Below are 17323 nucleotides of genomic sequence, written 5' to 3' on the forward strand. Positions count from 1 at the left end.
GAGTTTCAGCTTTAGCATCAGTCCTTCCAAAGAACACCCAGGACTGATCTCCTTCAGAATGGACTGGTTGATCTCCTTGCAGTCCAAGGGACTCTCAAGAGTCTTCTCCAACACCACAGTTCAAAAGCATCAATTCTTCGGTGCTCAGCTTTCTTCCGAGTCCAACTCTCACATCCATGCATGACCACTGGAAAAACCATAGCCTTGACTAGACGGACCTTTGTTGGCAAAGTAATGTCTCTGCTTTTGAATATGCTGTCTAGCTTGGTCATAACTTTCCTTCCAAGGAGTAAGCGTCTTTTAATTTCATGGCTGCAGTCACCATCTGTAGTGATTTTGGAGCCCCAAAAATAAAGTCTGACACTGCATTGTTTCCCCATCTATTTCCCATGAAGTGATGGGACCAGATGCCATGATCTTAGTTTTCTGAATGTTGAGCTTTAAGCCAACTTTTTCACTCTCCTCTTTCATCAAGAGGCTCTTTAGTTCCTCTTCACTTTCTGCCATAACGGTGGTGTCATCTGCATATCTGAGGTTATTAATATTTCTCCCAGCAATCTTGATTCCAGCTTGTGCTTCTTCCAGCCCAGTGTTTCTCATGATGTACTCTGCATCTAAGTTAAATAAGCAGAGTGACAATATACAGCCTTGACGTACTCCTTTTCCTATTTGGAACCAGTCTGTTGTTCCATGTCCAGTTCTAACTGTTGCTTCCTGACCTGCATATAGGTTTCTCAAGAGGCAGGTCAGGTGGTCTGGTATTCCCATCTCTTTCAGAATTTTCCACAGTTTATTGTGATCCACACACTCAAAGGCTTTGGCATAGTCAATAAAGCAGAAATAGATGTTTTTCTGGAACTCTCTTGCTTTTTCGATGTTGGCAATTTGATCTCTGGTTCCTCTGCCTTTTCTAAAACCAGCTTGAACATCTGGAAGTTCACGGTTCACGTATTGCTGAAGCCTGGCTTGGAGAGTTTTGAGCTTTACTAGCATCTGAGATGAGTGTAATTGTGTTCTTCAAAGTGGTTGTCAGTTTTTACAAATCTCATGGGTATGAAATGACTTCAATTTGCATTTCCCTTAATTACTGAAGTCTTTCATTCTTTTGGTCATTTGTATTTTTTTTCTTCTGAGCTTCATTAGGTCCTGAAACCAGGTACCGTGGGTTTTTACTGGGTTTGAGTTCCAGCTATGTAGGTTCAAGTCCCGAGTGAGGTTTTAGTGGGGTTCGAGTCCCAAGCAGGGTTTTGGTTGGGTTCGAGTCCCAGCACATGGGTTCAAGTCCCAATCTGAGGTAAATGGTTTCAGTACCTTTATTCATCAACTCTCAGAAAAGACAAGATTATGTGGTCAAAGTGAAAAAAGAAATCTAAGTGTACTGACAACATTCTTCTCCCCTCCCCTCTAACCTGAAGATTCTCTGCTCCTTGCCTGCCAGGCTTGGGAATACAGAGTGGAGGTGCCAGACTGCAGAAACCCAGGCAGAGGATGGATCCATTTCTGTAGAAGGCACACAGAAGAAAGCCCAGGAGAGGAGGGGGCTGGAAGGAAGTAAAGGCATCAAGCATGAGAAGATAATTGCCTTTCTCTGACTTAGATTACATTCCACTAAAAGTTATTACAGACAATGGCTATATTTCCCTGTGCTGTACAAAATATCTGAAATCGTGCAACTCTGACTGGGACTTGACTCCACAGTCATTTAGGTGAGATCACACACCCACCTGGTCTCAGGACTTAACGCAGCTCACGTTCTTTTTAAGACTTCTTTATTCTAGATGCCAATCCTTTGCAAGTTTTGTATTTTTAATATATTCTATATTTTTAAATTTTTATTTTAGTATGGTCAAACCTATCAGTGTTTTCCTGGTGCTGTTGTTAAGTAGCATTTAGGCTTCTTTACCCTGAGCAGAATAAAGCAGCAAACCAAAATGGTGCATAGTCTTAACATCCCAGTAATCCATTAACACAAAAATAAATACATGAGGGCAATACATGCAAGAGTTAGAACATTCAAATAGAGAAAATTACATGGGAAAGAAAAGTTAAACTTCCCCCTCTCCCCCAAAATTGGTGACCACCGATAAGTTTATGTATCTTCCCAGAAGTTTCTATGAATGAAATAACATGTATACATATAATTTATACAAATGAATACTAATTAACACTATTCTGTGCCTTTTTATTTTTTCCACATATATCTTAAGACTGTTTTCATATCAGGACATTGATATACATATCTTTGGTTGCATTGAAAGCATGTGATTTTTGTTTTAATTATTCTTCTCATTGATGTGGCTTAATTGCTCCCAAAATGAAAATAGAAAATGGCAGTTATGGTCAGGACTTCTTTTTGGGTCTTTGGTGCATTTGAAGGACAAAGCAGTATAGCTTCTCTCATTTTATCCAGAGGGCTAGAGACTCAGTAGGGACCCAAAGGGCTCTAACCTATTGTCCTGCATAAACTGGAAGAAGACGAAATTAAAACTAGCGTCTACCCCAGCTCTAAGAAATGTACTTTCATCTGGTTTGTTTTAGCTCAGCCTTCCAGGAACAAAGTATATTTTACTGCCTTAAGCAATTGCCGTAACAAAGAACATATGAGGGTAATAATGGAGAAGAGCTAATAATTCTTTTAAAAGATTCTTCCACTCATTCATGTATAACATGAGTTATACATGAATGAGAATGGCAAACATTTTACGTTCACCAATATGAGAAAGTAAAGCAATTTTAAGATAGTAAAATAATGGAACTGCAATTCTTGTAGCTGGTCAATTAGGAAGTTTACTTTTCATTTCTGTCACAGTGAAGTGTACAGTCTTGAGCCAGCTAATTCAGTTTAACAGGCATGAGCATTTCCTGGATGAAAGCACAATTGCCTCTTTGAAGAAACCAGTATCACCATGAAGACTCTTGGATCATGGGACTATAGGTTTAAAGTATTTCTTGTTAAGATTCTTTCAATACATCCTCTTGGATGGCATCTAGGCTGTTATGTATATTGTGGAACAAAATAGTTTTTGGAAGAACATAGACAACACAGGGCTAAAAAACATTCACTAAGTGCATGTAAGCAGATCTGTCCTGGCTGTTCAAAATCAGAACTCTGCCACCTTAAAAGTATTATTGGGAATTTTTTTAAGTTTAAACTGCTTTATTACCACAAATGGCTAATCTCTCCACTGTATATTTTATGAAAGCTAGTGAAAAACAATTTTTAAGGATCTAAAATTTTACAATACTACCAACTTTTAACAGCTTTTTGTTTCTCACTGAAAATGTTCATATACTTGGCATTTTTCAAATGTTACCAGCTTTTCCATTTTCAGCATGTTGGGCTATCTTGCTTTCTATTTAACTCACCTAGGGATGTTCACTGTGAAAAATAGGGTGTAAAATATATAGGCATATCTGACTTGGAACAAGTTTTTATTACGTGCACAGGGTACTAATATAAAGTAGAATGTGTGGAATGATGAGGTTTTTGAGGTGAGGGGACAAAGTTGCATTATATCCAAACTTTGTTACAGTGGAGCCAGTTAATGTGTGTACAACTTAAAAATGGCTACACATAATGCTACTTCCATTTCTTTCATTTCAAAGCAAAAGTAAATGTAGCTGGTGATTCTCAAAGGTTTTGCTGACCTGGGGAAAAGGGAGCATATTTTACATGTGCAGAATGCTTCACAACATCTTCTGCTTGGCTGCCAGTCTCCCAAGTAGGCTAATGATCAAAGCCTTCGAGTAACTAACAGTTCTTTGGCCCTAGAGATACTGTGTGACTCAGGAAAAACGACCTACTCAACCAATTTTGTTTCAATTAACATGCAAGATCAGACTCTTTGTCAGCAAATACCCTTTAGAAAAAATACACCACAAACCATATTTGGAAAACATTTAAGTATATTTAAACAGTTACTCAGATAATAAGTGCATAGAACTATAACAAGAAAATCATATCTTTAAAGAAACAATTTATGAAGTGAACTGGCACAGTGAACCAGTACATACAAAGTCCTCCATTACACAGATTTCTTTTGGTGGAACTTTATAAGAACAAAGCAGATGGGATGGGCTTTTTACTTGGGGGTGGGCGGGGTGGGGAGATGGGCTTTTTACTGATTTTTACTGCACACAGATTTTTTATCAAGCCAGACATCATAACAGAATTCACTGAGATGAGCTAATAGGCACATGCTCCCTTCAGGAAAGGAGTGCTGATTCACCACAGAACTACCCTGACTCTAGACAGGGGCTGAAATAGTCCTGATGACCAAGAATCAGATCTAGATGAAACAGTGGAAATTTGCTTTCAAATACCTGTTGCTTTTTTTTTTTTGCAAATCTACATCTTAATACTAACAGTTCTTATCCTTGTCTATTTTGTTTCCTCAGAACCACCCAGGGCTCAGATGTACTGGTAAAGTTTGAAAAAAATTCTAAATTTTCTGTTGACCTCTGACCCAAGTACTGAAATAAAGTGAATTTGATTTAGTCACGTTACATATAGAATAAAACAGTTGCTAAGCTCTGTGTCATTGCACAAATAGGATACCTCCTTAAAGAGATGGAAATTTGTCCAAGCCATGCAACTAGTTTAAAAAATTAGAGAACTCAGCCCTGGTGTCCTGCTTGTTGATCTTGTGAGCTTCTGACACCACGATGCAGATGTGCCCACACGTGTGTGGGAGTAAACACTGCCACGTGTTTGTTGTTGGAAGTGGGATGAGGAGGCTGCAGTACTAGTAGAAGGGCCAAGCACCCAGGAGTCAAGAACAGTTAGAAAAGCTCTGCAACAGGAAAAAGGCTGACATGCACAAGAGAGATTATTTAAAATACTCTGAACTCTTAACATAAGTGGTAAGTGAAAATCTTTCCAGGAAGGCCTTCTTGAGTGCTCCACATAAACTGATTTTTAGCACATTGTTTTGGCAATATTGACACATATTTTAATATAATAGAATTACCATATACAGACAGCTCTGCTGTTGCTCACTTAAGTCCCCAGAATGAAAAGCAGCAGGTAACAGGTCGCCAAGGCCGCCTTACTCCCGCCTTTCCTTTGTAAGATAACCAAATGCAAGACTTTTTTTTTTTTAACACTTGGCACCAACAGGAAAAAGACGTAAGGAGAAGGCTGCCTACCTTCTGAGTTGAGACTAAGTGCGGCCACAGAATTTCAGTAAATGGAGCCTGTGCTGCTTTTCTTTAGATGTTCATTTTTCTAAATAAAGCAAAACATGTTAATAACTTCTAGAATATCAGCATAATGCAGCCTGTATTGTAAAACCATATCCTTAAACCACGTCCAGATGTTTTTTCCCAGTCTATTAGAAAATGGGCTATACATCCACATTACAAGCGGTACAATTTGCTCCTCTGGTAGCTAGAGAACACACACCATCAGATGTAGACAAAATCGTAGATCACACTATCTCAATCAATTCCAGTGTTTCCAACTCTGAGACCACTAAAATATCTCCACCATCTCTAGAGCATGTTTTGCCCTCAAGATTCACTGCATTTATTATTAAAAAATAGCTCATGGGTTTATGGGCTTCCCAGGTGGCTCAGTGGTAAAGAATCTGTCTGCCAAGCAGGAGATGCAGGTTCGATCCCTGGATCAGGAAGATCCCTGGATCAGGAAATGGCTACCCATTCCAATATCTTGCCTGGGAAAGCCCATGGGCAGAGGAGCCTGAGGAGCCTGGCGAGCTGCAGTCCATGGGGTTGCCAAAGAGTTAGACACAACTTAGCAACAAGCAGCACACACATGATTTATGAAATTTAGAATACAGCAGAATCAAAATGAATTACTTCAATTAACTTTTAAACCAGTACCCTCCTAGTGAGATATGTTCCAAGAATAGGAGCAACCACAAATTTTGCACTTAGGTTTATTGTTGGTAGTGATTCTGGTGTTGTAATTCTGAAATTATTTTACATGTCATGTAGAATCAAGCAAATAAGTAAATATTAGAGTTGTTCAGAACCAAAATTCTCACTATGGGAGAAGGAAAATACAAATACGAAACAGGGAAGGGTGAGGAAGACTAGTGTTAAATTTGAAATCAAAGTATCAGAATGAATTCATGATTTATTTTTTAATTAATTTTTAATTGGAGGATAATTACTTTACAATATTGTGATGGGTTTTGCCATACATCAACATGAATTTATAAAAAATGCAGTTCCTGGCTCTGTTCCCTGAAAGGGCCAAGGAGCAATTAACACCCCAGCAGTACCCAGATCTTGATTTCCAAATGCCATTCCTCATGAAGAGAAACCAGGGCTCCTTGGAGAAGCAGCCAGTTCCCAGTCTGGGGCAGGAAAAGTATAAGACAAACTGAGAAGATATGGCGAAAAGCAAGGACATGCCCAAAGACTGATAGGCATAGAGCAAAATGACCCACAAATAAGCTTAAAGGTGCTTCCACTGGCCAAACATGGAACATTTAGAGTGAGCAACACTTTTAGAAACAATCAGTAAGCTAATGCTGATACTCAAAAAGTGGGCAGAGTTGGGGGGAGCCTACTTCTTCAAGTGTCAGTTTCATAAGAGATCAAAAAATGGTGGAAAAGGTTGTTCTACAGTTAAAAAAAAAAAAAAAAAACCTACAGATGACAACTGAATGCCATGGGTTTGGACTCTGCATTTAACACTCTGGAGAAAGCTGACTCAGGTGTGTGAATGTGTACTATACAGACAACTCTGAATATTCAGTTCCTTGGGTGTGACAATGATCGTGTAGGAAATGTCCTTACGTTTTAAAAGAGATGCTGCGACAGCAGCAGATAAAGTACGATGCCATTCCTCTCCAAAGAAAAATGCTTCTTATATCAAGAGACGAGGCACAGAAACAACTGCTGAATGCAGGAAAGGGTATATGGGTATTTCGCTGCACTATCAACTTTCTGTAAATTCGAAAAATCTTCAAAATTAAAAGCTGGAAGTTAGAAAAACGCGGGGTCGGGGAAGGGGGCAGAAATAGCTTACAGACACAATTTGGGGGCTTCAGCAAAGTGGAACATCCGTCTCTCAAATTTAATCAAACTCCGTGAAAAGCCAGAGCGAAGACAGGACAAACTGAGAAGTCAAGCTAAGATGGCAAATTCCTAAACATCTTCTTCCTATCAATTTAGACATGAGGGTGACAAGTAATATAAAACTGTTGGTGAATGGGTTCTAATTCACCTTTACACATTTTGTCACCAAAAGCCATAAACTGAAGATAAAATACAAACATGTTTCCCTTCTAAATTATAATTAAAAGGGGGCTGAACAACTGGTAGGGGAAAAAAAATATTTTAAAAGATAATACAGAAAAGAAAAAGTTAACACACTGACATTTTGAGAAGTTGGCAGAATGATAAAACTACCCTAGATGTTTATTCATCTAAATCTAGTAAACATTTGTAATTAGACATATACAATTAGACTAGAGTCCCATGCTGTTTTTACATCTCCCAAACCGAGAAAAGCATCATCACCAGTGTGGTGTTTTAACAACAAAAACCCATCCCACCAAGATTTTTTTCCTTGAGCTTGTTTTCTCAAAGTAGACACCGACTAAGCCCACACCACGAACTCCATGATCAGTACATAAAACGCTGCACTACCGGTGTGGCAATCTTCGTCTTAAACAACTCTCAGAAACATGGTTACATCTCAAATACTACTGGTAGACTGCTGAACTAAACACAGGACTGGAATTTTTATACAGTCATTCAACATTAAAGAGTATTTTTACTCAAATCGTCATGAGTTTTTTAAATGGTGAAATCAGCCACTCCATTCCCACCACTTCTTTCTAAAATCCCAAACAAAATGCAGCAAAGTTAATGACCACGTGGCAGAATAATCAAACTTTTTAATCTCCCTTTACATATTATATTAACATTTATATTGCAAGGCATTCCATTCACAAATATTACAGTTTGATAAAAAACTTCACACACATACCCCCAAAAGTCTATACCAGATTCAGCCACATTACTAAATCATCAAAATAATAAAAAGTAATGAAAACATTATCGTGATTCCTTTAAAGCAAAAAAGGTCTGAGGCACTCTGGGAAAGATGTTCTCTTACAAGTGTGACATGTCAGTGGAATCCAATTATCTTCGCATACAGTTTCCAGATACCCGGTAATCAAGTATTCTCCAATGACAATGACTTTGATCTGTCTTCATGGATACTCTCCCATTTGGGACTGAACTACTGAAAGGAGCACAGATGCTGGGCAGCGGAGGTCATTTCTAATGAGGTTCCCGACTGTGTAAAGGAGAAGTGTGATTTCAGCACACCCAAGACAGCGCATCCCTACTCCAAGGGAACTGTCCAACCTCCAGAGACGTCCTTCCGCCCCACCACCAGCTTGACCAGACGTTAGCACTTCCAGACTCTGCTCCCTGCTGGAGAGGCTTCAGAACTGTCTCTTCCCCAACTTCCACAGGGCAGCCTCCAGCCTTCTCTGAGTATCTCTCCAAGGTTATGCCCTTGAAGTAGGACAGAGAGGGGAAGGGAGCATTTTTCCTCCCATCATGACCAAACAGAGGTCTGAAATAGCAATGTATTACAAAAACGTCATTCTCTGCAACAGCCAGCTTCCGTTTGGAGCACAGCTGTTTCTGCCATAACCTCGACTTTTAAAAACCTGATAACCTTTGTCCAAAGTGGATTTTGCCCCATACATTCACTCACACAGAGCCCACAATGGAGGGTCTCACTGACCGAGTGCTTTCTTATGCACAATTATAAGCGTCAATAATTAGCAGGGCAAGGAAGGAAGCCAATTTCCAGCTGGGAATTCAATCACTGCAAACGATGGGTCCGTTTATGACAGCACAGAACCCCATCAGGGCAGAATCAGTACAAACTCCAGGTCACAGAGTATTCAGTAATTACATACATGGAATTTAAAATGTATACGTATATACTTCCACACATACATAATAATAAAAAAAATCGGGAGCAACATATGTCGCAGAAGTCTCAAGGATTCTCTTCTCCAGCACTCACCTGGAAAGCAGCTGGCGGTGCTGGCCCAGCGGTGGCAGTGACAGAAGCAACTAGAAGCAGGTTTAAGTAAAAGTGCTCAAAGGGCAAGGAAGAAAACCAGGGGTGCAGAGATTTGTGTGTAAGGCGGGGGGAAGAGGGGAGTTGAGAAATGCTTCCTTTATTCTTCTTGACCTTTTCAGACCCAAGACAAGTTCTTGAGGACACATGTCAGATGTTGTAGTCCTTCCTTATCGATAGTCAAAACAAAACAAGTAATAAAAAAATTTCCTCTTCCATTCTGTACTCTCAATAAAATGCGGAGTACAGCCAGAAAGTATAACTGAGATGCGCCGTCTTGGGGGAAATTAAAACTGGGACATGAAGTGAGGCTGCGCGCTATCAAGCCGCCGGGTCAGGATCTCACAGCCAGTGTCCGTGACCAGCAGGGTGTGCTCGAACTGGGCAGACCGCTTCCCGTCTCTTGTCACCGCCGTCCAGCCATCTGGCCAGGTTTCATCCTGCCATCCGCCTTAAACGAACAAACACCATCTCTTAATTCTACCACTCAGTCCTTTTTCTAAGTACACTCTAGGGAAGTGTACTTGCCCGTGCCCCTCTATCCTTGGGTAGCTCAGAAAACTAATCTTACAATTTATTATTAAGATGCCTGTGTACACGTCATCTGTTTAAGCTAAAGCCTTTCCAACTTCATTTTGGTCTTTAGTTCAATGAAGCAATAATAATGTTTAAATTTTACAACCTCACGTTTTGTATACTTCTCAACTACTGAATGAAGATGCTGTTTCCAAAATAAAGGCACTCAGCTTCCTTTTTGTAAATGTACTGATTACCACTCATCCCAGGACTGCATTAAAGAATTTAGCTCTCTCCTGATATAACTTTGGCATCTGACTAAACCATAGCCAGTGTATATTGTGAAGAAAATAAGATAACTTTTTATACTTTTATGATAACATTTAATTCCTGTGTAACTTTTAAATGGCAGGCACATAAATGGTGAGAACAGATTTTACTGTGAAATTTTTGTAGGCCACACCCCTGTAACCAGAAAGAGGGCAAAGAGAAAGAAACAGGAGTTTGGCAAGAGAATTTAAAAATTATGATGAGGCAGAATGGGTTAGAAAGGAAATAACAGTGAAAGAAGCTGGGAGACGAAGGAAAATGAGAGAAAGAGAAAATGGGCGTGAGATGTAGGGCAGGGAAGACAGCAGCGGAATTACAAGATTCTACAATTCCAGACACTACTAAAAAAGCATACAGAGATGTTCCTGTCTCCAAATTAGATGTTAAAAAATAACAGTAATATTCTTTATTTTGAATACTCTTTACCAAACATTAGATCTTACTGCCTCAGACAAATCCCAGAGTATAAAGTAGTGAGGTAACCTACTTCTACAACATTAAATCCCGGTCTAAGAAGAAAATATGAGGCAGCATAAAGAAAGTTAACTCATGCTTTGTCAACCATCTAACGATGAGTGAATAGATAGTTTTCAATGTAATGAATGATCTTTTCACAAATGGATTTAAGACATTAATACTTCTTTAATTTTACTGTTACCTACTGAAACAGATTCTTTACTAAATGTCAAGTCAAATATATTTGACTACTGTTCTGAGAAAATTCCTCTTCGAATTAGACACTTTCCACTATGGAACTGAGATTTAGCCCAGCTTAGTTACACTGAAGTGTATCTGGTATAATTTGATGATTATCTGAACCAGCTCAACACAATGTTATTTGCTTACTCCAGGAAACACGACTTGGAAGTGAAGAAGTGAAGTCACTCAGTCATGTCTGACTCTTTGCAACCCCCATGGACTGTAGCCTACCAGGTTCCTCCGTCCATGGGATTTTCCAGGCAAGAATACTGGAGTGGATGCCATTTCCTTCTCCAGGAGACTTTCCTGACCCAGGAACTGAACCTGGGTCTCCCAAATTGTAGGCAGACGATTTACTGTCTGCCTACAATTTACCTATTTTCATTAACAGTAATGAAAATAGGTATATAACCAAAATACACTTTCCTCTCCTTGTCCTTGCCTTTCTCTGCCATCATACTTACTTATCTTGCAACTGCTTATGCGGGGTCATCATTCTTCTGGGGAGTGACAAAAACAGTATCTTACACTTGTACAGCCCTTTAAAGGTACTCTGTGTTCATACAAATCATCTCACTTAATTCTTACCATAGCCCCAGGCATTCAGATAAAAGATAAAGGTTGTAACTTCCATCTTATAGAAAAGGGAACTAAGGAGCAGGTTAAGAAGGCAGCCTCTAAAACAACCTCCAATGCTTCCCTTCAGTGTGGACTGGGTTTAGTGACTCACTTCTAAGGAAGAAAACCTGGTAGAAGTGATGGGGTATCTATCACTCTCAAGATTAGGTTATAAAAAAGACTGGAAGGATCCTGAGGGGACTTCATTAACACAGGGGACAGGATGCAAGAGCCCTACGACTGCTGCATCACTCTGCATCCCCTAATCCCAACAGACAACTGGTGAAGGAGGCCCCGGTTATTACTCCGACAGCCTCAGTGAGGGCTCGAATCGTGACACAGATCACGGCTGTCATGCGCCTGTCTCAGCGACCGACAACAGCAGGGACATAAAACCGCCAGTGCAAAGCATGTCTGGGCTGGGCTTTCTCCACAGCAGTTGTCTGATGACAGCACCTGACGACCAAAGTGCAGACCCTGAAGAGGCAGGACAGCTCATGACTTTAGAGTCCCACACGTTCTGCTACATAACTAGCTAAGGGACTTTGGGCAAGTTATTGAACACTTAACCTCTTCAAAAATCAGTTTGTTCTCATGGATAATGGGGACAGCACCTCTACCTCATAGGTTGTAGAGAATTAAATAACTGTGTTTGCCTCAAAAAAAATGGCTCTAATTTCCTTTTCGCCCCTCTTTCTCACCCACACCAAGACACGCAACAGTTTCCACACGGCCTTGATTGACAGAGGCAACTAATTATTACAATACACCCTTTGACAGAAGCTTTATGAAAAGGGACCAGGACTCAAGTACTTCAGCATCTACTCACAGCAGACGAATTACCATGGAGAAAGTACCGCTTTCTTGCCAACCATTACAATTTTCGGTTCTCTACATGATACTGAATCGAGTTCGAGAGGGGACAGGGAGTGGAAATGAAGCAAAATCGAGCAGACTACTAATCTGATCATGAGTAACCAAACGTAAATAAAAATTCAATTACAGAATGTTACGGCATCCCTTTTTCCTCACCTTCACAAATCATTGGCTCAATTGTAAATACATGACCAGCCTTCATCACTCCAACTGCTTTATTTTCTGAAATTAAAAAAAAAAAAAAATCTCAGAACACAGCAAAAAACCTACAGCATATTGTTAAACACTTCCCTGGAAAAAGTACACAACTTACATTCCCATGAGTGATTCTTATATTAATGAATTTCTCCTCTCCTGACTCCCCTTTCTTAAAGTAGATCATTCAGCAAACAGGGGGGCTCTGAAAACCTCCTACTCTGGGGCAGATATTGTCCTAGGCATACTTCATTTTGCTTGTTTTCTCCAGGAAAATACAGAGATGCCCTAGACTGGATTTCAGATGTAGTTAGCACTCTGTGAAAGCAAAAGTACCTCCATTTATGTTATAGCAGGGTTAGAATAGCAATTATGTAACCAACGAAGTTCCATACTTATCCAAGTACCACAGTATAAAGGAGAACAAGATATTTCAGACTATGCCAGAAGTTGTGCATCTCCTGGCTGGGACAGGAGTGGGTGTGGATATGGGGGTGGAGGTAGGGGCACAGCCCACGGAAACAACTGTACCATTTTTAGAAAGTTTTGTAAACTGTCTTATCTTGGAAAGGGAAAAAAAGCCCCTGCACACTAACCTACTTTTTTTTTTTTAATGCTGGCAGGATTATTCCTTTTTTTACTGGAAACAAAATTTCCATTTCTCCCTCCTATTTTGTCCAAATTTGCCAATATATATTTTTCAGGATCATCATGAGAAACTCAACTGTTAGTGTCCAGATTTGCCATCTCCCCAAAAAGGCCAAAAATTTGAAAGAGGTATAGGTCTTTTTAGACAATCTCAAAAATGGAGAACAGGTTAACTTTCAGAATAAAAATCAAGAGCTGATAAGAGCATCAGTGAACGGGTGGCTGCACTTTCTCTGCCTGACCACCAGGTGGCGAGAGCATCCGCTTTCAGGCTTTCTTGATAAGACCGCTGTGCTTCCAGATGGCGACCCATGTATCCACTGGATCGATTCAACAGGCTGATTCTATTTAACAGCTCTGCCTAGGTTTGTTCTAACTTCACCCTCTTGTTTACATTCCTGCACATCTTTCCTCGTGAACAGCATCATGCTGCTTTCCACTATCTTAGGTATTGCCAAAATAAACAACCTACAGATTCCAAATCAGGAGTTTCTAAATTATTATAAAAATCTGAGGGGCAAAAATAATTTTGACTTTTTATCTCTAATTTCATGAACTTTCCCTCCAAATGGCATGCAACTTACTACATATATAGACTTGGTCATATGCCCTTGGGGTATCAAAAGAGTCAGTGCAGTACCACAGAAATAAAAATGGATAAAGGAATCGAGAACTGTACTGGCGGATACAGCAGCACCTGGGTGCAGGAGGCTAAACACCTGGAAAGTGGCAAGTCAGAATGTACATGTAAAACATATGCCGACTTCAAAGACAAAAAAAGCATGTACTATATCTCAATGATAGTTTTACACTGATTAAATGTTGAAATGCTAATATTTTTAATGTAACAGATTAAATAAAATATAAAATTAACTATCTGTTTCTTACTTTTGAATATGACAACTAGAAGTTTTAGTATTACATGAAAGTGAAAAAGAAAATGAAGTCGCTCAGTTGTGTCCAACTCTCCGACCCCATGGACTGTAGCCTACCAGGCTCCTCTGTCCGCACTGTAGGCAGACACTTTACCGTCTGGGCTACCACAGAAGTCCTTAGTATTACATATGTGTCTCATATAATTCCACTGGTCAGTGCTGATGAAGAGAATCCAAGTTCCACTCCTGTTCCTGCCACTGATTCACTGTTTAAGAAGTTACAATTCCCAGCTCACTTTGGCTCACGGTTTCAGTTTCTCAACACAGCTCACTCAGCAAAAACACACCCTCCGAGTATCTACACCATAGCAGATAATACGGCTGAGTACTTCTACAAAAACGTGCACCTGCTCTACTGTCTGCCTCACAGCATTACCGTGATCTAAGTTCTCAAGGTAGGGCAGTATCACCTTTACTTCCAAACCATGATGATAAGGAAGCACATAAGCACTCATCTTAACAAAGACCTCTTTTATACGGGACGTGGAGGGAAGTTACACAATTTCCTGGTTTCACACTCAGTTAGTTGTTTAGGAATACAGAGTTACAAGTTAAAGAAGGGATCATTTACATTCAAAAGCCTCTGCTGTACAAAGACTCCAATAGCTTCCTTTAATGCTTCCCTAAAGAGACCACAACATATTTTATTTTAACCCATTTAACACTTGACTTTTCATAAATACAGCAAAGTGGATAAAATGAAGTATACATGGGTCCCTGTTTCTTTTTTCAGAATTGTTTATTTCTAATCAAGCAGCTTAACATGAAACTCAAGAGGCATGTCGTGTACACCCGCGGGGCCGTACTGTGCTGACACTATCATCGCCGTAGCGCCTTCTCCCATCAATTTTATTTCCTTCAAAAAATCTCTCTTCATGACATATACCTACTGCTACACACAAAACAGACAACTAGTAAGAATCGACTACACAGCACAGGGAACTCTACTCAACACTCTGTAATGACCTACATGGGAAAAGAATCTTAAAAATGAGTGGATATATGCATATGTATAACTGATTCACTTTACTGTTTTTTGAGGGGCTCAACAGTAAAGAATCTGCCTGCCAAGCAGGAGATGCCAGTTTGATCCCCTGGAGAAGGAGATGGCAACCCACCCCAGTATTCTTGCCTAGGAAATCCCATGGACAGAGGAGCCCGGCAGGCTACAGTCCATGGGGTTGCAAAAGAGTCAGACACAACTTAGTGACTAAGCAACATTAACTGAGTCACTTTGCTGTACACCTGAAACTAGCACAACACTATAAATCTACTATATTCCAATAAAAATTAATATAAATAAATAAAGCCTCTCTTTATACAATCCATACCTAAATCTGAGTGCTATCTCTGCAAGTAAGGGTGCTTTTCTCATTCTCTCCCTTGCCCACACTTTTTCCACACGCAAAACACATGCATGCACACGTGTGGCACACAGCAGTGTCATCAGAAGAGCTACTTCCACTCTGTTAAAGGGAATGCACAATAGGTGACCAAGGGCTGAGCAGGAAGGAACAAAGTCGGCTACTTATTATCTATTGCTAGCTTTTACTTTGTGCACAATCCCAGCCGAAATAAAAAGGACCCTGTGGTCTGCTAATAAATGCTTATTGATTTATGTCAAATGCTGTGCTTAAGTGACTTCCCTAGCTTCTCCTGTTGAGAGGTTTCTCACTCATTTCCCCTTCTTGTCGCAACTACTGATATCTTGGATTTTACCAGCTCACATCTGGATTTATGGAAAACAACTATGCATTAGGCTGACAAGCCCGCTGGCTCATACCTGCAATACATCCCAGACACCACTGGTAAATTTATCTTCTCAAAATAACAATTTCACCTTGCCATTCTCCTGCCAAAAAATCTTCTGCAATTCCTTAAAAATGAAGTCAGATATCTTCCATCTGGCACTGCCCATTTCTAGCTCACACGTAACTCTTAGCCTAAGCTTATCTTGTCTCTGTTCAGTCTGTCTCAACCTGAAGCATCTATTCATGTTTCCCCACCCTTGCCTGGAAAATCCCATGGACGGAGGAGCCTGGTGGGCTGCAGTCCATGGGGTTGCTAAGAGTCAGGTACGACTGAGTGACTTCCCTTTCACTTTTCACTTTCATGCATTGGAGAAGGAAATGGCAACCCACTCCAGTGTTCTTGCCTGGAGAATCCCAGGGACGGGGGAGCCTGGTGGGCTGCCATCTATAGGGTCACACAGTCGGACACGACTGAAGCGACTTAGCAGCAGCAGCACCATGCAGAATGCTCTTTCTCATCTTCTCCAGCAAACCAAAATCTCATTCTTTATTTCTCCCACAAGACTCGGCGCCAAACTGCTTACATCCTTACTAGGCAGCAAGGGAAAGGCTGACTCTAGAAAGGCAGACAGAACCCAGGTACCAATCCTACCCCTGACATTTATTCACTAGTTTGTGTGGACTTAAGTAAATCAGTTCCCTAAGCACAGACTCTGCTTGTTAAAAAGAGAGCTAAGAAATTATTCATAGAGTTGTGATGCACAAACGAGATAACATAAATCATCCCCATCTTCACTCTAAGAGTTAACTTTAAGTGCTTTCCAAGCAAGATCTCATTTAATTCCAGTAACAGTTCTAGAGTAGGTACCATTCCCTGATATTGTATGTATGAGCAAACCTAAGCCCAACAAGGTAAATGAAAGTCTCTACATAACAGTGACTCCTCTATATTTATTAAATTCCTTATGTTACCTAATGTGGTTAGCTTTCATTTCCAGCACTAAATAACAAACTTACTCCCGTGTGTCTTATCTCTTCAAGAGAAAAGATTCTGTAAGACTAATCATCCAACACTTCCTTGTTAATCTATCAGACAGCACTCAATTTCAGGCAAGGATACTTTGTCTATTCTCCTCTATTGATACCAACAAAGAACACAGTATCTGACATATATTAGGAACTCAAATCAAACTTAGAATCAGTTTCATCTAAGGAGTCAGAATATATGTGGCAGGGAGTGTTGGCTGTTCACCAAAATTACTATTTTCCTTTTCTTCCAGAGTACTCAGCTAGATCACATTTCCCTACCTCCCTTGCAGTTAGTGTAGCCATATGACTGAATTCCTGCCAATGAAAAGTAAATACAAGTGACTTGTGCCAAGTCCATGTTGGCCCACTAAAACCTCCCAAGCATACCCCTCCATGCTTCTCCCCTCCCCCCCAGTATCTTTAAGATCAGAAAGGGAACCCCCAAAGTGACCCTGAAAGCTATGTGTTGAAAGTGACAAGCGCCTGCATCAAAGAATAACTGTTCCACCCACCCCCCACAGTAACCAAACACTCAGGATCTGGACTACTGTGAGCAAGATATGTGCAGAGTATACACATTTTGGGGAGCTATTTATAACAGCTAATAGATTATTCTAATAGATACAAAACTGTGGGTCCTGTTA

General features: G+C 40.2%; 1 protein-coding gene across 1 annotated transcript in view; it reads right to left on the reverse strand.

The window, feature by feature from the left end:
• Positions 1-3888: 3888 nt before the first annotated feature.
• METAP1 (methionyl aminopeptidase 1) overlaps positions 3889-17323 on the reverse strand; it is a 55750-nt gene continuing 42315 nt past the window's right edge. The window contains exons 10-11 of the mRNA XM_006059196.4: positions 12278-12343; positions 3889-9533 (exon numbers count right to left, since the gene is read on the reverse strand). Coding sequence (XP_006059258.1) covers positions 9370-9533; positions 12278-12343 — 230 coding nt within the window. The 3' untranslated portion in view covers positions 3889-9369. The remainder of the gene's footprint in view (positions 9534-12277; positions 12344-17323) is intronic.

This window comes from Bubalus bubalis, chromosome 7 (assembly GCF_019923935.1).
Source record: "Bubalus bubalis isolate 160015118507 breed Murrah chromosome 7, NDDB_SH_1, whole genome shotgun sequence".
Lineage (NCBI taxonomy): Eukaryota > Metazoa > Chordata > Mammalia > Artiodactyla > Bovidae > Bubalus > Bubalus bubalis.